This window comes from Phoca vitulina, unplaced genomic scaffold (assembly GCF_004348235.1).
Source record: "Phoca vitulina isolate PV1807 unplaced genomic scaffold, GSC_HSeal_1.0 scaffold19, whole genome shotgun sequence".
Taxonomy (NCBI): Eukaryota; Metazoa; Chordata; class Mammalia; order Carnivora; family Phocidae; genus Phoca; species Phoca vitulina.
Window position 1 is genome coordinate 24,077,175 of NW_022589722.1, and position 20,928 is coordinate 24,098,102.

A 20,928-nucleotide genomic window follows, 5' to 3' on the forward strand; every position below is an offset into this window, starting at 1 on the left:
AAACCAGCTCCTCACCTACTCCCCTTGAGGTTTCTCTTTCCTATCTAAAGGGCCTCTGGTGCTCAGCCACTTCGCAGAACAGAAATGAGTGACTCACCCCATGTCCAGTGACCGCTGGACACAATGATATGGTGGAAAGAGCACGGGGCTAAGCAACCTAAGACCTTAGTTACAAATGCTGTCAGCTAACGGTAACAGAGACCTGACTGACAGTGGCATACACATTGGGTGGTTTCATTTTTCTTTTGTTCCCATAACAAGACAGCCATTGGCATTGGCTCAGCTGCCAACCAAAGTTGTCAAGGATCCAGGCTCTTTTGATCTTTCCGCTCCTCCATTCTAAGCATGTTAGTTTGTATCTTCATGCTTGTGGTTTCAAGTGTGTAAGATGGCTGCTGCGGCTCCAGACATCGCATCAGTATTCATCAGGGAAGGGGCTGGGGACAAAGGGCAGTGTCCTTTTTTTTTTTTTTTTTTTTTGTGGAAGAAAACAAACACTGTCACGGAAGTCACCTCTCTAGCTGACTTACACTTGTCTTTTTGGCCAGCGCTGTGCACCTTGGGATCTCCACTGCAAAGCAGGCGGGGGAAACAAGTTTTTTGGTCTGGGGCTGGACACCTTGCTGCTCTGCTTGAAACTAGGTATCTGTTAGCAAGAAGGATGGGGGTAGTGGGAGAAGGTGGGAAAGTAGAGGGTCTGTCGCGGTGAGTTGAGCTCTAGCTCTCATTCCCGGGCCCTCCTGTGCGTCCGCAAAACCCAGCTGCTAGAACATACATGGGAAGGCCCTTAGGGATTAAAGGAGATCATTTGTGCTAGGTGAGAACACACAGTGGCAAAAGAATTTATTTGCTGACGTTATTATTGGCATAAAGCGAGGACTGTGCCCACTGGGGTGGGCTGAGGGCAAGAGGCGCAAGGCAGAGGCCCCTTCCCCCCCTCCCACCCTCAATGTGCAGGAAGTTCGGGGAGCAGAGGAAATCATTCGAGGAAAGAGGACCAGACCAGGGTGTGGAGGGGCTTGGATGAAAGAGGTGTCAAAGTGGCTTTGAGGAAACGAAAGTTTAGTCTCAGGGTGGAGGGGAGGAGAGAGGGAGGCGAGCGTGACCGGGCCCCCGGGCACACTAGAAAGGGTCCCAGATTTATCTGGAGGCTCCAGAAGAGCAGGGAGCAAAAGACGCTCTCTTCAGACTCTGGCCAACTGGAGGGGGCGCCCCAGGGCTTCTAAACAACAAACGTATTCGGTGTGGGGTCTGTGTTTGCGTCATGCTTATCTGGGTTTTTCACGGGGGTGGTTGGTTTCCAAGGAGAAGTAACCTTAAAAACATAAAGGCCTTGTCTGAGCTGAAACTGAGAAGCACCACGGGGTTTCCCCCCTGAACCCAGCCCCTTTCAAGAGGGTGGGGATACCGGGAGGCCAGTGAGCTGGAGGGCCCTGTCCCCGAACCTCAGGACTTAGGGGGCAGCTCTGGGGGAGCAGAAGATAGAAACCCAAAGCATCTCGCTGGCTGGGAATCAGGGGACTTCTGTGCTATCAGGGGTGGGGTCTTAGATCTTTCTTTTTATTCCTTCCTTGTAGCCTCTCTAGAGGGTCAGCCCACGAGGGCAGGAACTCGTGCGCAGCGCTGGACCCCACACCTAGAACAGAGTGAGAAGGTGCTCGATAAATATGCATTGAATGCATGGATGAAGTTGGGATAGAGAAGAGCAATCATCCACAGGAGGGAAAGGCCGGCACTTGTAAAGTAACAAACACTACGGTGGGACCAGCTCCACACCAGGCGCTGTTGGACTTGACGGGTGAACTTAACTCCTTACAACAGCCCCACCTTCTCTCGTAAAGAGACTCGCCTTAGCTTAGTGCCTGCCGGACGGGCATTGCTTTCTTACACTGTTGGGACACTTCCCATGAGCTCCAATAGTGGAGGCTGGGGAGTTCTGGCTGCCTGACACCCACCCACACACCCAAATTCCAGCAAGGTCTCAGTCTTCATTTGGGCCCCAACCCCTCCATCCTAGAATGCAAGATTTTTACACCATTGCCTCCCCTCCTTGCCCTAGCATAACAAGTGGTCCAGGCTTGACCAATCAGAGCTCAGCAGCCCCCCCCAACAAATATGATTGGTTGAAGTGGGGTCCAAGACCTGGGCTGGTCCAATCAGAGTAAACCTTCATTAGAACTTCGCCTGGGGCAGAAGCTTGCCCTCCCCCCCTTTTTTTTCTTTTCTTTTTTTTTCCAAACCTTGAACCTGGAAGGATGTTCTGAGAGTCAACTGCCAGAGAATGAACCAGACAGCGGAAGGTAGAGCAAAGAAAGAGGTACAGGAAAGCAAGTCCTGATGACATGCTTTGAGGCCCCTTGATCAAACTGCACCTGAAGTCATGATATTTCCAAATTTGGATCAATAGATTTATTTTCTGCTTAAGCAGGTTGAATTAGGTTTTCCATTTGCAATAGCAAAAGTCCTGCCTGGCAGGGTCTGAAAGTTTCAAGACTCCCACAGGCAAATGTAGCTCAGGATCCTGTGAGTGGCGTGGAAAGACTTGAGAGACAGCAGGAGACAGCTGGGCCGAGGGTTTTGACTGGCTGTTGCAGGTACCCACCGACATGCAGAGAATTTGATCTGTTTTATGTTGTTCCAAAAAGGAGAACTAAGGCCGCAGGAGCAAACGTCTGAGACACTCATTTTAGCTCAGAAGGAGAACTTTCAGACAAGCAAGACCATCAATATTGGAGTAGCCTGCCTCAGGAGGGAGTGAGCGACCCATCCCTGAAGGTATGCGAGTGGCGGCTGGCAACCCTCCGGCCCGAAATTTCCAGAGGGGATTCAGGCATCAGGTGGGACTGGGGTAAAGGGATAGATGCTGCCACGTGTGGCAGCTGACATTGGCCACACTACTGCAAGGGTGGCTCCCCTCTGGCCCCTGTGAAGGTGGGAGCATGAAGGGATCGGGAGCGGAGCCTGCAAATTCACAGCCTTCCAGCCCCAGGGGGCCTCCAGCCCAGAGAAGATGAGCAACCAAGCTCTGCAGCCATCTGCTAAGAAACACCACAAGGAGGGGACAGCAGGGCCAGCCCGGGTGCCACCGGGCTTTGGGTGAGGGCCCTGGAGGTCACAGCCATCTGGCTGGGAGGGCTGGGCGCAACCTGGAAGGGAGACATGCGGAGGGTAAGAACCTGGGGACAAGCAGAATCGCCTGCCCCCTCACGGCTTTCCCCACTCAAAGCTCATTGCCACCTCCCATCTTTTTCTCCAGGTTGACCCTCCCACCAGCCCACCCTGGGGGCCCACCACACCGAGGCCCCTCCATCCTTCTTGTCCCAGCTCTCCAGGCTGCCTCTGACACACACGGGTCCCTCCTCCACCCCAGGAGTCTCAGCTCCACCTGCCCCCCCTCCACCCTTATCGGTGGGTGTTGGGTCTCCCTGGCTCCACTGGGCTCTCCTGAGGGCAGGGGCCAAAGGCATCTTTCCATCCCTTGTCCCTCCTGCAGGATTGGCAGAGTGGAAGCCTCGGGACACGCCTGCCATGGCTCTGGCACTTTCTGACACCCTGCACCTTCCTTCTGGGACCCGGGCCCCACCGAGTCGGACTGGCTCAGGCAAATAAGGAAACTGAGGCCACTCTGATACTCCCCATTCTGTCTTGGCCTAAATGCCATTCCCGGCGAAGCAGAAGGCCTCGGAGCTGCGGCTGGGCAGCCCCTCCCGGCCGGAGCCTGCCCAGCCTGCTGTGTGTGGGTCGGGTGGGTCACGGAGCAGTGAAAGAGGCGCTCTTACCCTACAGGATGCTGCAGGGACGCTTCTGTGGCCGCGTGGGCTGGGGGCACAGGACGGCCCGGATCGCCTCATCAAAGACGGTCTTCAGGCCTCGCTGGGTGAGGGCCGAGCACTCCAGGTATTTTACCGAGTCTGGCGGGGTGGGGGGGGGGGGGGGGACGGCAAGAGAGCAGAAGCCGAGGTCAGGGGACGGCCCTGGGCAGAAGCCTCTCCCGAGCCACACACTACCAGGCCATGGGGTCGGGTAACCACTGCCCTTCGCCTCCGCTTCCTCATGCCTGGAACAAGGAGCTTGATCTCAAAAGGAGAGGCTAAGACCCACAAGGGCAGGTCTGTATCTTTCTTAGACAGGGCAGCCCTTAATTTGTGGAAGGCAGGAAGGCATTTGGATACATTCCTGGGGGGGGGGGGGGGGGGGGAGCTCGAGCTACCGTGACTGAATCTCTCCACACCTCAGTTTCTTCTAGAAAACAGCTGCATACCCGCCTCCATGCTTCCACCAGGAGGCCTGAAGTGCTCATGGCCCAGGCACCAGGACCTTCCAAATGTCATCTGACCATTCCTTAGCATCACCTCATTTTACAGACGGGCACACCGAGGTTCATAGGTGGGGAGTCATCTGTCCAAAGCCACATGCTGGATGTTTCTCCTCCCCCCCTCGGGGTGGCTGGGGGCTATCAGTGAGGGAACGGGATGAGAGAGCTTTCCCTCCTCACTGAGGGGATTGGCCTTCTCCCACCTTACGGCTCAGGGCAGGAGCCTGGGGCCCAGACAGCCAGAAAGGCCAGCTGAGCCCCCACTGCCAGGGGCAGCATTCCCTGACCTTCTGGAAGGAACCTGTGTGAGTTCCCATGACCACCACAGCACAGTTTCCCTGAAGTAAGGAACCACAAAACCCCTTCTTTGAGAGGGCTGGGGGCTGATTTCAGGAACAAGAGGAAAGAGAGGGGCAGTAGGGAGAACTTTGTCCCCATGCTGGAGTCTGCTCTTCTGGGGGGAAGGAAGCAGACCGACTCTGATGGGCACCTGCTCCCTGCCAAGCCCTGAGCTGGGTGCTTCCAAAAAACCATGTGAAGAAATACTGTGATTCCCCACTTAGAGATGAGGAAACAGGGCAAGAGAGGGGGGAAGCCTGGGTCCCAGAGACACACAGCTGGGGAGAGGGAAGCCAGGACCTCCGAGGGGGCAGCCCCTGGAAGGAGGAAGCCCACAGATGACCTGGGGTTGGGAAGAAAGAAAAGGTGGGGCAGGGACAAGGAAACTGTCTCTGAGGCTCAGAGAGCATGTCACTTGCACAAAGTCACATGCTGGATGTCTCCCCTCTACTTGGGAGCATACTCCCACCAGGGAGCATGGGCAGTGGTCCCAGGGCCTGGCTGGGAGGGACAGAGTTCCTTTTGGTTCAGTCCAGGAGCCTCATCACCTTATAACCCTCTGTGCCTAGAAGGGTGTCGCTGGGCATCTGGCCACTGTCTCCCTGCAAGGGACCACAGCCAGTGTCTACTTCTTCCACACCCACCAACTGCCTCCTCCCTGGAACCTGCCACCCTCTTGCTCTTCTTGGCCCAGCGGCATCCAGAGCAAGTGTCCTGAGTGGGGATGCTGCACTCCCTTCAGCTCTGTTCCTGACCACCCTAGGACTCTGGTCAGTCCCCCTCTTTGTGCCTGAGCCTCCCATCAGTCTAGGACATGGTGACCTGGGACAGCTTGTCAAGCTGAGGCAGGCGGGGCAGAGGAGCTGCAGAGGGCGTGGGGGCAGGCTAGGAGGCAGCAGGTGCCCCTGATCGCCATGACTGATGGAGCCAGGCAGCCCGGCTTTAAATCTGGGTTCTGCCCCAGCCTGGCTGGGTGGCCTTGAACCAGTGACCCAGCGCCCAGGAAGTGCTCGGTCTTGGTCAGCCAGCCGTGATTATAGTGATTATCGGCTGGGGCCTCGACTCCACAACTCACCACCACAGGCTCGGCCAGAGACAGCTGTTGTCTGCCTCATCAGACCCGCAGGTCTCCCGGGCCTCCCCTTTGGCCTAGGCTGGTCCAAGTCAAGTTCAGAGTCACTGCCCCTGCCCCACCCTCACTTGGGATCAGCTCCCGGAGGGATCGGCTAGGGACCAAGGCAGGACCCCGAGCCACCTCCTTACAGAGGAGAAAGGACCTTTGGGGATCACTCGGGCCAGCTTGTGCAGATGGAGAGACTGAGGCCCAGAGAGGGGGAGCCACTTTTCCAAGGTCACACATACCATTGTGCTAGAGCCAGGACCAGCCTCCAGGCTGCCAGCCCCCTTCTCCTTGTCCCAAAGCACAGGCTTTAGAAGGGGACGGGTCACATGTTGGCTAGAGCGTCAGCCCTGGGCAGAAGGAGCTGGGGGATGCGCTGGCCAGAGAACAAGAGAAGGCAAGAGTACACCCCCATATTTGTGAGGAAAGCCAGCAGGCCGAGGAGCCAAAGACCCCAGGGTGGGGCTCGGGACCCAAGGCTTAAGAGGCAGCCCAAGTCCCCCTAAGGAAGATGGCCATGTCGCTGGACTAGTCACAGGAAAGGGGAGGTGGCAGCTGTGGTTTCTCTTCCTGTAGAGATGTGAGTCCCCAGAGCCCTCCCAGTTCCGGCGGAAGGAAGAGCGGTGGGGCTGAGGCAGGCCTGGGGTGGGGAGGCTCTACCTACTCAGGGGCCAAACCCTGGGCCTGCAGGACCCTGTGGCGAGGCAGAGTGCCCCGGGCCGCTGGGCCACTGCTCATAGTGGTAAACCCGGCTGGGGATGCCAGGCTCTTGGGCAAGTGTCCCAACCCCCGGCTGCAGGCAGGTCAGGACTTGACCTGGGACAGCAGGCCCAGGCGCCATGGGAGAGGCCAGACCCACCAGTCACGTCCTCCCTGGTGCCGGCAGCCTTGAGCCCCCGCGAGGAGGCCCTCAAGCCAGCAATTTGCTGTCTTGCGTTCAAATCCCAGTTCTGCCACCTCCTAGCTGTGTGACCTTGAGAAGTCACTTTAGTTCTCTGGCCCAGTGATCAGGAGGCAAAGAGCAGTTGGGCTGAGGAGGGGGGCTGGGGAAAAGGTGGTGAGGAAGAGGCAGCAGGGAAATCACCCTTCAAACTAAGGCAGAAGCACCTCCTCCAGGAAGCCTTCCTGGAAAACCTAAGCTTGACTTGGCTGCTCGCAACCACAGCACACGTCACTCTCTCCCTGCCCCTGTCAGCTCCAGTGCGCTAACCTCAGCATCTGCTTATGGAGTGTGTATACTCCCACCACCACTACCCAGCCCGGGGTCCTGCCTGCATGCAGGTGCTGAGCTAGGGGCCTCCTGGGTGTGAAATCATTTGATTCCCGCAGCCACCGGGAACGATCACTATTGCCACGTTCTGCTGGTGAGGAAACCCAGGCACAGAGACACAGGCAGGGTCATCCAGCCAGCACATGGCACAGCGGCCCGGGAGCCCCCTGAAACCCCGATGAGGCCGAGTCGCGGTCCTCCTGCAGCCAGCTCCCCTCTCTGAGCCCGAGCCCCGTACCGATCTCCTTGGCCAGGGCCAGGCCCTGCGGGTAGGTAATGGGAGCCAGCTTCTTCTCCTTCAGCCTCTCGATGGTGTCCTTGTCGTCCCGCAGATCCAGCTTGGTGCCCACCAGGATGATGGGTGTGCTGGGGCAGTGGTGCCGCACCTCGGGGAACCACTGGGCAGGCGGGCGGGGGGCCGGAGGGGGCATGGGCGTGCGGAGAAGAGGGGCACCAAGTGTGAGACGAGAAGAGGCGGCGCGAGGGGGTGAGGAGAAGATGCGTGAGGTGGTACGGGAGGGAGCGTGGTTGCAGGAAAAGAAGCAAGATTTCGTGAGAGATAAAAGGCAGGCAGAGGTTGTGCGGGGAGGAGAGAGGGGGCACGGTTATAGAGGGTGGGCAGGACAGCTAATGACCCCAGCCCCCTCTGAACCCCGTCTGAGTCTCACCCCCAGCGCTGGTTGGCACTGGGGACGCTCTCTGCCCACGCCCTCTGCGGCCCCTCCCTCCGTCAGGGTCACCTGCCCCAAGCCCCCAAGCCCCCAAGGCCCCGCTCTGTGCTGCTCACCTTGGCCCGGACATTCTCATAGGAGGCAGGGCTGACAAGGGAGAAGCAGATGAGGAAGACGTCCTGGGGACAGAGCAACAGTCAACGGTCACCCATGAGAGGGGGCCTGGAGGCATCCTGCCTGGGCCCTTCCACACCTGGGCAGCCCCTGAGCTGTTTGTTTATCCAACCCTTCCGAAAGGCCTGTCCTAAGTGATGAATCCTCACGCGACCCTCTGCAGTCAGTGCTGCTACCACCCCGTTCTACAGATGGGGAAAGTGAGGTCAAGGGCTTGCCACAGAACCCGTACTCCCCACCGGGCGCTCACTACCTGTCATCTGGTCAGAAGCCCTTCCCTTGCCAGCCTGGAGGGAGAACCAAGGACGCCAGGGTCTAGCAGCCACAGTTGCAGGCTTGCCCCCCATCTCTCCTCCCCTCCCCAGCACCCCTGGGACGCAGAGTCCGGGGCTCCCTATTGGGGCCCCATCCAGGGTCTGCCTGCCCCACCCACGGGGAGCCAGGGGGTGCCAGAGCCCATGAGGCAGAGGGGCTGGGGAGATGGGCACGGTGAGAGCAGGGAGACCAAAGGAGGGCAGGCAGGGGCGCGGGGAGGAGGTCTGGCTCCGCCCGGGAGGGCATTGCTGAGACGGGCAGGGTCCCCAGCCACTGGCCCCAGGGTGTCGCCCCCAGTGGCAGCGGGCTGAGCTCCGGCTGGCGGCAGGAGGGCAGGGCAGCTCACCGTCTGTGGGTAGGAGAGCGGCCGGAGGCGGTCGTAGTCCTCCTGCCCTGCTGTGTCCCACAGCCCCAGGTTCACGGGCTTGCTGTCCACCATCACATTGGCTGAATAGTTGTCGAACCTGTGGGGGGACAGTAGGATCAGTATTGCTGCGTGCGGAGGCCGAGACCCAGGGAGGGGCGGCCACGGGCAGCCACACGGTGCTGGGCGCTCAGCTTTTCTTTTGTTTCCTTACTGATTCATTACATTAAATTTTAAAAGCAGGTAAGCATCAAGAGGAAAATATTGTCTCCAATCACCTGTCTGCCCTTGCCTGCCCTTTGAGAGGTGATTTTGTGAGGCTGCACGCCGTTCCCTCTAGGGCTTGATCCGACTTTCCCCACCTCCTATGCTGGACTGAGGTCGGTCACCCCCGCGGCAGGTGGGGTGCCCCCCGAAGCAAACCCTGAGCCGAGTAGCTGGTACAGTGGCAGCCTCGGGAGGGGAGTGGGGAAGAGACAAGGAAGGGTCAGTCAGTGAGCCGTTACTGTTGGGGCCAACTGAAGATGGGGCACCCCTGAGGGGCACGACCTGGGGTCTCTCTCCAGCATCTCTGTCTTCCATTGGCAGAAGGATGTCCTGCGGCGCTAAATCCCCAGTCTTCCAGCCCACACCCGAGTGCACACCAAAAGCCAGCTGTTGCAGACAATTTCAAGAAATGCTACCAGCACACACAGGTAAGACACATGCCAGAGGGGTGCTGGGACAGGGGGTGCTGACAGTGATAGCCCAAATCTCCCACCAGCACCAGAGAGGCCTCCAGGGCAATCAAACAAGCTTCCAGGTTTTCTTTTAATTCAACCCAACAGTATTTCTCACTACACATACCCCTGAGAGGAAGGTGCTGGTTTCTCAGCCTGTGGGAAGGAAGACTGGGATCAGAGAGGTATAGCGACCTGCCCAAGGCCACACAGCCAGTGAGTGAACAAGCCAAGTGAGAAACCAGTTGTGCGTGAATCTAGCATTCCCTGCCCCGTGCCCCAGCTATGCTTTCACAGATGCCCTCACCTCCTGCCCGTGAGGGCCCAGGATCATCATTTCGTCTCTCCTCACTGAGGCCACCCATGAAGGCCCTGCTCTGCATCCCCTGACCTGGCCCACTGAGACCTCAGGCTCCTCCTCCTCCTCCTCCCCTCATACACCAGCCAAGCTGTCTCCTGGGCAAGGCCTGCGCTGCCCACCTCCCTGTACTTGCTCCTGCCCAGAATGCCCTTCCCCACCTCTCTTTGTCCAAACATTCCCACTTACCCTGACCATGCAGTCCTACCCACTCTCCAGGGTTTTTGTTCCCATCTGTGCCTCTTTCTAGAATACCCTTCTGCCCCCCTTTGACCCTTGTCTCCTATTCATGCTTCAAAATCGTGCCCAGGCAGTTCCTCTTCTGTGGGGAAACCTCCAGGCCACCTCCTTCCCTGTGCCCCACCTGGAAGGAGCTCATTGTTCCCTCCCTCAGGCAACCGCTCTATCTTGACTTAAACAAGCAGTTAGTGTGTCTCTGTCTTGCCAGGGGCCATAGGCTCCATGTGGGCCGGGCCCATGCCTGCTTCATCTCCAGGCTCAGGCCTGGCACCCAGTGAGTGCATCGGAATTAAAGCAAACTGAACTGAAGCCCTTGGAATGCCCCCTCCTCCAGGAAGCCCTCACAGAATGCTGCTCAGGGACAGGCTGAAGAAGCCCTAATGCTTCAGAGTGACTCCAAAGACACCTGTTCTGAGAAAGACACACACACACACACACCCCCAAAAGTGAGTAGCCTGACATTTTTAACACATCATGCTTATTCATCCATGGAGTGTTCCAGTCACCTCTCAGTTCCACAGATGACCCGCTCCCTATTGCCTGGAAGCTCCTACAGACACTCTTCCTCTGACTTCCCACTCTTCTTCCTCCCTTGCTCCTCCTCCCCCCCCCCCCCCCCTGGTGCCCAGCTGACTCTTACTCACTCGCCTCTAGCCCCATCTCAAGGTCACCTCCTCCAGGAAGCCTTTCCTGGCCCCCAGCCAGTCCAGGCCCCAGGCCAGCGATCTGTGCCAGCAGCAGGCGCCGAGCCTGGCTTGCTCCTCACGGCGCCCTGAGGCCAGCACAGCATACGCCACATAGTCGGGGCTCCGTGTACCAACTCTAGATACCACCCACACTGCCGCGGGACGTCAGGAGGAAGGCGCTGTCCAGGGAGACACCGCAGGGCATGATGGGAAAAGAAGCACCTGGGTTGTCCTTGGCTTCCGTCAGAAACATTCCTTCCGGACACACTTAGGGTGTTGGGACACTCTCCTCTCTAATGTCCAGCCTGAAATTCTGGTGCCAAAAAGCCTCCCAAGATTCCTTGAGCCAAAGCCATGTGTCCTCGCGGAGCCATCCCCAGGGTCTCAGGGGCCGTGGCGATGGGGAAAGAGCAGGGTCCTGGGACCTCGTAGCAGCACCAAGCACCAGATCTGGGGCTTGGCAGAAATCTAGGGACTTTTCTATGTTAGGTCTTGAAGTCCCAGGTAGCCTAAGACAAAAGAACCTCAAGTTATTTCCATCAAACAGATGGGGAAACCGAGGCCTCAAGATGTCAAGTAACTTTTCCAAAGCCAACCATCTCATAAGCAAAGGAGTTGGGATTCGGGCCTTGCTCCTTCTGTGACACCTGTTAGTGAGCAAGTGGACAAATGAACTGCAGGGGGTTGATTTCCCCAGGGACAGCCACCCAGAGCTAGGAGGGAACAGAGTTCCTTGTGAAGCCTTGTCTTGGCTGTGTGACCCTGGGTGAGTCACCTACCTTCTCTGAGCCTCACTTTCTTCAATGTGAAAAAAAAAAGTCCTTTCTCTTGGGGCCATTAGGAGGATCCGAAGAGACAGAAAACATTCAAGCCATCCCACGGGGAGATGCTGAGCAGCTGAGTGGTCTCATTTTCAAAGTCCTCACACATACCCGCTGGTCCCTCCCCAGAGGCCCAGCCGCCAGAGCCTGAGGGATCGCTGCACGCATGCAGCCGGGATCCATGCCCCCCGGGGGTCCCCCTTACTTGAGACTCACTGGCAGCGGGGACCAGAAGAACCTTACACCCCCACCCTGGCCAGCCCTCACCCCTTTTTCCAGATGAGGAAACAGGCCCACAGACAGGAAGGCACTTGCCCAAGATCTAACAGTCAGTTGGCAGCAGATCTAGGACTAGCCCTGTTCCCCAATTCAGAAAATCTCACAGGCTAAACATGGGGGCTGTTTCATGGCTGGAGAGTCAGTGGTCTGGGCCTGGGCGTGGGGCTTCCCTGAGCTGTGGGAAGGCAGAGAGCTCACGTTTGCTGAGCACCCAGGGGTGTCAATGACTGTTCCAGGCCCTTCCTACTTAGACCACTTCAGTGGGCCCAGGGAGCCCAGGGAGCAGGTGTCACCCTTGTCCCCATGTTACACATGAGGGCACAGACTCAGAAACCGGGAGTGATCTGCCCAAGGTTACACGGATGGAGAGTTTTCACCCAGAGTCCGTGTGACCTCTTTCTGCATTCCCAGGGCTGCAGGCCCAGCCCTGACCCTGGAATGGAGTAGAATAGGGGATTAGGGGCAGGAGGAAGGGGGCCCAGCACCCAGCATCACCTGATCGCCCCACCCAAGCCCACCCTCAGAAAGGAAGATGGTGTATTCAAGGAACCCAGAGGCCAGGGGGCATGCTTGGCTGGTGACACGGGGACCAAGGAGGAGTGACCAGGTCAGGTGGGCGTGGACCCCTGTTGGGCCTCGGGTGTCGGTCCTCGGGGCAATGGGGCACCATTGAGGGGCTTCACCGGGCGGGGATGGGGTGGGCTGATGTGATCATATTTGCATTTAGAAAAGGCTCCTCTTGGCCACTGGATGGAGAAGCCTGGGAGGAAGTTCAGAGGGGAAGCTGGGGGGGCCAGTGGGAGGCTTACAGAGCTAGCAGTGATAAAGGAGCATGGCTGGGGGAGGTGGGGGGAGGCAGGGGGGTTTCCCGGGCAGGGCACGAGGGGACAGGAGCGGGTGCATGAGCAGGGGAGGCTGGAGCCAGCCGAGTCAGTGAGGGAATCCCGCCCGTGGTGCCAAGAGTATGGGCGAGGGGCAGTAAGCGCCCAGCAGAAGACGCTGGGTGTCCTCGAGTTCATGCAGTTCCAGGCTTGACTTGCCAGGAGGTGAACTGAAGGTGAAAATCGAGTACTGGCCAGTGGGACCTAAATTAACCATGTGTTCTTTCTTCCCACCAGCTGAGCCACCCACTGGTGGCCGAGTTCTGACACCTTCTCAGAACATACCAGAGCATCCAGTCACTCCAGAGCATCACTGATGTGCTCGCTCTGTTCTAGAAGCTGGTGTGATAGCCGTGAACTGGACAGACCAGGGCCCTGTCCTCCCAGAGCCAGCAGGGAAAGTCAGATCAGGAAGGGCCATAAAGAACATCAAGCAGGGGGGTGGGGTGATGGGGCCTGGGTGGAGGGAGGGACCACTTGAGACAGAGGGTCAGAAAGCTGATCCCTGAGCAGGGAACTGAGTGATGGGAAGGAGGACAGAGGAGTGGGGGAGGCTGGTGCGTCTGGGATCTGCAAGGAAGCCCAGGAGTCTGGAGTCAGTGGGTAAGGGGGATTAGGTAGGAGATGAGGCTGGGGGGCAGCTGTCATTCAGGGCTTCACATGACAGAAGAGGAGATGGTTTCAAACGTGAAGGGGAGCCATGGGAGGGGTTTAGGCCTGGGCTTGGCTGCATCTAATTTTCCCTTTTGAAAACTCGTCTGGGGTTCCTTTTGAGAATGGCTGTAGGAGGAGAGGCAGAAGGGAGAGAGCCCCTATGTCACAGGCACGCAAGTGCAGGGTGCTCCTGCCATGTTTTGGTGTCCCCAACGCCCCGCACAAGACCACCCACACAGCGGGCTTCAGTCTCCCCATGTGTGGCATGGGGGGGTTGACCCTGAGCTGTTAACCCCCCGCCCCGGCAATGAGCTGAGCTCAGCTCGCCTGCTTCTCTGATTGTGAGCTGGCACATGTGCCCCCCGGCCCCAGCAAACCCTCCTGGCCCTGAGCCCTAGCCGCTCTCCCTGTCTTTATCTCTGTACCAGAGATCTCCTGTTTTCCCCAACTCTGCTCTCCCCAGCGGCCCCCACCTTCCAATGTCAAGGGCTCAGCGTGACTTATCTCCCCCTCCCTGTAACCGGGGTAACAGGCATTGTAGCAGGAGCCCCGGAAGGAGGGCTTGTCCAGAGCTGAGCATCTGGGTCCTGGATGACACAGGAGGGTAACATGCAGGACCAGCACATCCTCTGCAGGGGCCAATGCGAAATGAAAATGGAAGATCCCTTGTGCAAAGGTCAAGAATTTCAAGATGGCCCTAGGGTCTGTCCCAGCTCCCCAGAGTCCTGGGAAGGCAGACCTTGCCTGGTTCATTCTATCTGGCCCGCAAGGGTGTCCAGTGTCCTGAGGCCACCAGGGGCCACCAGGGCCCAGCGTTCTCCAAGTTGTTGGGAACAACTGGGTCTAGCCTGGTCTCTGTTCCTCCCACCATCTTGCACCAGAGAACATGCCTTTCGGCTCCCTGCCCAGGGGAGGCGCCCCGGTAGTGAGCCTGGGATTTCCCAGCCCAGCCCTGCCCTTATAAAAGGGGAAACTGAGGCTCAGAGAGGGGAAGTGATTGGTCTAAGGTCCTTCAGCAAACGGGCCCCGGCCCAGCTGGGACAGGCAGAGGCAGGACGGCAGGCAGCCAGTGCACGGCTGGTGACAATGACCTTCTGCAGAAGCTGCCTTTCCTCTGGCCTAGAGCCAGCCCTCCTTCAGCATTAGGCGGTGCCTGATAAACACTTGATGACTGATGGCCAAGGGGCAAATATGGCAGGTGCGGAGAGGGACGAGCACCATCCCCAGGCCAGCTGGGGACTTGGGAGCCAAGATGGGGCCGAGAAAACGGTGTTCCAGGCTCCCTACCCCAGTTTCTTTGCCCTGTCCTTGCTGCCTGCCTTCCTCCGGCCCAGGCCGGGGTGCTGGTCAGTGTCCTGGGGGTCAGGCCACTTGGCAGCCGTGAGCTTCAGCTTCCCCCGTGGGCAGGCTGGGTGGAATGCCCACGTCTCATGAGGGTCAAGTGGGGGCACACATGTGTGATGTCTCATGCAGGGGCCAGCACACAGTAGGCCCTCAGTAGATGGAGGGTAGCCCCGATGGATCCTCCTAGGGCCTCTCCATGAAGTTCAGTTCAGGTCAACTCAAAACACGTCCGGCGTGTTTAAGACAATGCACGGATCATAGTGTGCCTGACATACCATGCTAAGCTCACGGGGTGACCCAAAGGAACTGGATGAGGCTCCCTGCCCTCCAGAGACTCATAGTCATGGGAAAGATCAGATAGAGTCACTCTGGGGAGTGAGAGGTCCCTCGGGCTGGGTGAGAAAGGCTCCCGGAGGAGGGGTCCTGGAGCGGGCCTTGGAGGTCTTAGACACGTGCAAAGGAAAAGCACCCCAGGCAGAGGGAACGGCTTGAGCAAAGGCCCTGAGGTGGAAATGCCCAGGGAGTGTTTGGTGGGGACAAGCAGACAGAACGTGAGGCAATGTAAGGGCAGTGACGCTGGAAGGGAAGGTTGGGAGAAGCCCGCCCGGAGCCTTGAATGCAGGGCTGGGGGTGGGGACACTGTCCTGGGAGCGATGGGGCCACCGAGGGCCGGTGCTTCCCCAGGTACCCTTCCGTCCTGAGGCTGCCACCCACGGACTCCTACGTGGCCTCGAACGACGGCCCTGCCTCCAAGCCCGCAAGAGGGCAGGGCCTCCCACTGGCCTCCAGATGGCACCGCCCTCTCCCCTAACAGCGGCTGCCCCGCTGCCCCGCTGTCCTGGTGGCAAGGCCCCCAACTGCCTCCTCCTCCTCCACCAGCCCACCCTCCCTCCGCTTCTCCTGCCGAGGCCCAGCTGGGAGGCCGCTCGTCCTGCCCCACCCGCCCAGTCTCTCCCGCTCTGGGGGCCTGGGCACTGGTCGTCACTGCCCAGCTCAACCTTGCTTACCGCCTCCCGATGGGGTCGTCAGGCAGGTCTGCCAGGCAGAGACCCCCCAGGGGCCCACACAGGAAGTGCCTGACAAGGGGGTGGGCTTGGTGATGCGTGTCTCCCCATCCTCCCGGCTCCCCGCCCCCGCCCCCGCAGGACTCACACGGTGGGGATGTACTCTCCGGGGAAAGCGTTGGTGGTGTAGCTGATAAGAAGGCAGGTCTTTCCCACGGCTCTGAAAGACAGGAGGTTCGAGAGGACAGCGGTCATGGGCCCTGCCCGAGACACTGGGAGGTTTCTGGGTCCCCTAGCCCAGCCCTCAGGGAAGACCCAGACCCACCTCTCTGGGTCTCAGTCTCCCCACCTGAGAATGCCACTATCAGTGGTCCCAAAACTGAGTCGTAAGAGTCATCAGGCTGTTTGTTAAAGGGCAGACTTCAGGGTCCTCCCTTAGAGATTCTGATCCGTGCGTGCAGGGCAGAACTGGGAATCTGTATTTGTAACAAGCTTCCCCAGGTGACACCAGTGTGGGACACAGGGTTAAGAGCCCAGGTGCCCACTGAACCAGACAATACCCAGGGGCCTAACCAGGCCTCTGCCGTCACACGCCTGGGCTCCAGATACCAGCTCCACCACCTACCAGTGGCCCAGCCTTGGGCAAGGCACTTAGCCTCCCTAGGCCTCAGTTTCCCCATCTAGAACATAGGGATCCGAGGCATTCCTCCTCCTAGGAGTGTGCTGAGTAGTAAATCAGAGGAAGCCCATAGAAGCAGCCAGCACCATGTCTGGCAGAGCTTAGCGGCTAGTAGTCAACACTAGGGGAAGCCTGTCCCTCCCTCCTCTTTCCCTCCCCCCTCACCAGAGAGAACAGCAGTTAAGAGCATGGAGTTTTGAGGTCAGAGAGACCCGGCCTCATATCCCATGAGGTCTTGGGCAAATTACTTAACTTCTCCGAGCCTCAGTTTTCCCACCTGTAAAATGGGCCTAGTTTTAGATTGGTGGGAAGACCAAATAGAGGGGGCGTGACTGAGTCCAGTGCCTGACACAGCAAGCGATAGTAACTGCCTGCGGGTCGGCTGGGCTGCGCGGGGGCGCGGGTGGTGCGGTGGGAAGGCTAGCAGCCAAAGGGGCAGCCCTGGGCCCTCCAGCCCCACTCCTGCATTGTCACTTCCTGTTCTCAGGAGGCCGGCCACCTTCTTCCCCCCCTGCCCTCCCCAGAGCTTGCCACCAAGGTGACTTTGAATGACTGGAACGTTGGCTCCTGCCCTCCCCTCCTCAGATCAGATACAGAGCGGAAGTGAGCAGGGCTGGGCAGGCGGGCAGATAAGGCCAGGCCGGTGTGTTGGAATCAGCTGAGCGCTGATAAATGGACCTGCTCCCATGAGATCTATCAGAGCCAAAGTCGGTCTGTCATGTCAGGGCCACTGTGACCCAGGCCAGGAAAGATCTGAGTCTCTCCAACCTCAGGCTGCCCCTCTGTAGAATGGGAGAGTTGGAACGGAGGCCTGCCCAGCTAGAAATGCTGGGGTTTACTGGGTTGGACTCATAGGAAACGCCAGGATGCTCCTGTGGGCTGGGCCCTGAGACATTGCTGCTGGCTGGCTCCAGAGATCGGCATCTTAGACCTCATTAGAAAGAGGCCCGCGGGGACATGACAACCTGAGGTCACTGAGGCCCACGGGGACATGACAACCCGAGGTCCCTGAGATCCCACAGCTGAGAAAGCCCCTCAGTCCAGCCTAGCCCACACTGACCCTCCCAATCACCCTCCCATGCCTTCTTCCCTCCAACTTCCCTTCATGTCCCCCTCCCCCTTCTGCTCATCACCCACATCCCCCACACATCCTCCCCAACCAGGCAGGCTGAGGGGGGAGGGGAGAGTCAGGGAAGGGGGAGGGGGAGGAGGTTAATATTCATTGAGCACACTATGCACAGGACAGCCACTCAAACTATGTCAGGTGACCCCACATCAATCCTGGGGGCGTGGCCTCTTCCCAGATGGATGAACTGAGCTTCAGAGAGGCTCTGTGGCTTGCCCAAGGACACACAGCAGTGCAAGCCAGTGACTAGAGCCCGGGTCAGCCGGAGGACAAAGGCCAGATTCTTGGTTCTCCACCCCTGCCCCTGCATCCACAGAGCTGAAGACAGGTCCCATGAGAGACCTGCTCCAGCTTTCAGGGTGCAGGAGAGGGACCCCAGGCACCTCCACCCACCGCCACCCAGGCAGCTTCCGGAGTGAAGTAGGCAAAGAGGGTGAAGCTGTCCTCTGCCCACCTCGGGGGCTGTCTCTGGGTCCCGGGACAAGAAGGGAGCAGCTCCTCCCGCTGCCTCCCAGGGAATCCTACATCTGCAGGGCAGGCGGGTGTCAGGGATACCCCAGTAGAGAGCTTCAGCCAGGGGAGGAAGTTCAGCCAGGTACCTACCCATCTCCCACCACCACACACTTGATGGCCTGCATGGCGTCCGGGGCCTGGGAGGCAGTGCTGGTGACAGCTCAGGGCAGAGAGGGCTTCTGCGGGCTCTAGGGGCTTGGAGAAACTGGCAAGGCGCCTCGGCCGAGGAGGAGCAACAGTAAGACAAGAGGTAGGAGGAAGCGGAAGGGGAACTTACCCAAGCTGCTGCCCCAACAGCCGTTTGCAGAAGGCGGAGCATGCGGTCTGGCAGAACAGCTCGGGGCCCCTCAGGTGCTGGGCTGGAGCACCCGCAGGATTCCGGGGTACCCTGCCGGCTGGGGCCTCACGTCTTGCCCATGAGGGAGGGCCAGGGTTGTTCTCCAAAGACTTCAGGCTTCCAGGAATTCAATTCATCTCAATTCTAAGTGTTAAGCATTTAATGAGTGCCTACTGTATGCTGGGCATAGTATCGGTGCTGGTGAGTCCAAGGTGCAAAAGGCACAGCTGATCCCTGGGGAAGATGCGACCTGACACGTGTCAGGGGGGATCTCCAGGGAGGGGACCTCAGAGCTACATGGAGGGAGAGCTGGGGCCTGTGAGCATCTGAGCCAGCACTCGGAAGCTCGCCAGAGAGAGGACACTCCCAGTGAGGGGATTACGCGAGCAACACACAAGGCTCCCCCAAGCAGGTGCGAGCATGGGGATCCCAGAGTGTGGAAGGACGGGAGAGGCAGGGAGGCAGGGGGGGGCAGGAAGGGGGCGGGGGCCCCGCTGAGGGAGAAGAGGAAATTAAAGGGAAATGATGGGCAGTGCTCCACATGAGCCAGTCCTGTGCTCAAGGCAGGCTTGGGGGACCAGGCGCCCTGGAACGAGGCTCCGTGGTGCATTTTAACGATGGGCAAATGGGAGGGTCTGAGAAGGCAGCTGACCCACTAGGACCACCCGGCCTGAAATCAAACCCAGGGCCAGGTGACTCTAAGTTCTTCTGGCACCTCAGCTGCTGAGGAGACAAAGCCGGAGTTCTGCAGCTCGTGGGGAGGGTGAGTGCTCCCCCTTAGCCATGAGTCAACTTGAGATCTGAGCAGCACGGCGTCTCCCCGTGGGCTCCGAGTTCACCTGGCTCTTACCGTTCATTTTGCCACTGCTCCCCACACCCAAGGGAAGAAATAAGCTGAGCCACTGGTCACCCAGCCTGGACTGTCACTTAGGACGAACCAGGAAACCACAAGACTGTGGCCGGCTCCAATATGTGGCCAGTCAATAATTAAAACCAGCCAACAAACTTTGATATCTTTCCTCTGTCCTTTGCATAAGCTGAGCTGAGACGGTGGGAAACACTTCACGGTGCTCAGACCCGGTCAGGAAGGCCAGTGGCCCCCCATGACCCACCCTGGGCTTCCTCCCTCACAAACCCCCTAAGGACTTTATTCTGGGTGCTCCCCTGTACCCACCTTCTTTTTCCCATCCACTGCTAGCCCCTAGGGCAACCCCTGTTGATCTAAACAACAACAACAAAACCTAAATACAATGTGATATCCTGGATTGGATCCTGGAACAGAAAAAGAACATCAGTGGGGAAAGTGGTAAAATCCAAATCAAGTCTGAAATTGAGTTGACAGTATTGTCCCAATGTTAATTTCTTAGTTTTGACAAGTGTCCCGTGGTTATGTAAGCGATGCTGATGAAGGGAAAACTGGGTGAAGGATATAGGAGAGTTCTCTCACTATCTTTGTGACTTTTCTGTAAATCTAAAATTGTTCCAGAAGAAAATGTTTATTTTTTTAAAAAGAAAAGAGAGAATAATGCACTTCTTTGGGAAAACACGGTATGACTTCGAAAGGGGTATATGTATGGGTTTTATCCCCCGTTCACCTCTCTAGGGCGGGGCTTCCTTTTGCAGTGAACAGCCTGCCCAACCATACAGGGCCCTGGTGGCCCTCCAGGCCGAGAAAGCCACTTCTCCAAGACAACCCAAGCAAAATCCTCCCTGACTTAGGGCCATCAGACTCCCTCCTGCATGCATTCAAGGATACATCACTTGAATACCTAGCATTGGGCTTGATACTTCAGGGGACACAAACCCAGATTAGAAAGCTGGCCCCGAAGAACCTGTGCTCTGCGCTGAGAGTGACCCAGGTGTCCTGAAACCCCTCTCTTGGGATGTCCCGATCTGCAGGCGGCCCACAGGCTGTGCGGACAAGGCCAAGGTTGGCAGAGGAGCAAGAGGGGAAGTGAGCAGCCCAGACAGCAGCATGCAGGTGGACACAGGACTAGAAGGACCGTAGCCGCGACTGTGACATCCAGCGTGACATTTGTGGCTCTGAGCGCATGCCTGGAGGGGGCTCTGTTGTTCCCCCACTTTACAGAGGAGGAAACCAAGGCACAGAGAGGCTCCCTGACTTGCCCAGGAGGACACACTTGTGGCCACTACACTGGAAATAAATGTGGGCTCTCCTTACAGGTTCTCCCTCCTTTCACAGATGGGGAAACTGAGGCCCAGTCTTTGTGACCAAGGCGAAGATGCAGCAGCCGAGGCCTCCTTGCCAATCCTCTCCACCTGATCTTTTTCCTTCTTTTTTAAGTGTCCATATTGAGATATAGTTTGCATACAATAAATGGATCCATTTAAAGTGTACGATTCCATCCATTATATACCCATGAACCCCTCGCCACGATCAAGATACAGAACCTTACAGAACATTTCCATCACTGCGGGAAGCTCCTTCCCTCCCCTCACCACACACATAAGCTCTGATGTGCTTTCTGTCGTTCTACATTACTTCACATTTTCTAGAATTTCACAGAAATGGAATCACCCAGTATGGGACCTTTTGCAGAAGGCTTCTTTCGTGCAGCATGTTTTGGAGACGCATCCATGCTGCTGCATGAGCCGGGCCCGTCCCCTCGCGCCAACGGGCAGGTTCCAGCACGGGGATGTGTCACACTTTGGTTATTCATTTAGTCCTGCCTTTTTTAACCACACTGAATCACAGAAC

General features: G+C 58.0%; 1 protein-coding gene and 1 long non-coding RNA gene across 3 annotated transcripts in view; one reads left to right on the forward strand and one right to left on the reverse strand.

Moving 5' to 3' along the window:
• The window catches only part of LOC116639974, a 28,321-nt gene extending 7,782 nt beyond the window's left edge, over positions 1-20,539 (forward strand). For both annotated transcript variants that reach the window (XR_004300950.1, XR_004300951.1), the window contains 4 exons: positions 1,578-2,775; positions 3,787-3,897; positions 9,157-9,263; positions 20,109-20,539. This is a non-coding gene — a long non-coding RNA (uncharacterized LOC116639974). The remainder of the gene's footprint in view (positions 1-1,577; positions 2,776-3,786; positions 3,898-9,156; positions 9,264-20,108) is intronic.
• RAC2 (Rac family small GTPase 2) lies at positions 2,395-18,329 on the reverse strand. The gene is made up of 7 exons (XM_032416738.1): positions 17,963-18,329; positions 15,703-15,774; positions 8,551-8,668; positions 7,832-7,894; positions 7,283-7,442; positions 3,780-3,911; positions 2,395-3,146 (listed from the first exon to the last, which is right to left on the reverse strand). Exons 1-6 carry the CDS (start codon positions 17,995-17,997, stop codon positions 3,781-3,783), a joined length of 579 nt encoding a protein of 192 aa, XP_032272629.1. The 5' UTR covers positions 17,998-18,329; the 3' UTR covers positions 2,395-3,146; position 3,780.
• Positions 20,540-20,928: the final 389 nt, after the last annotated feature.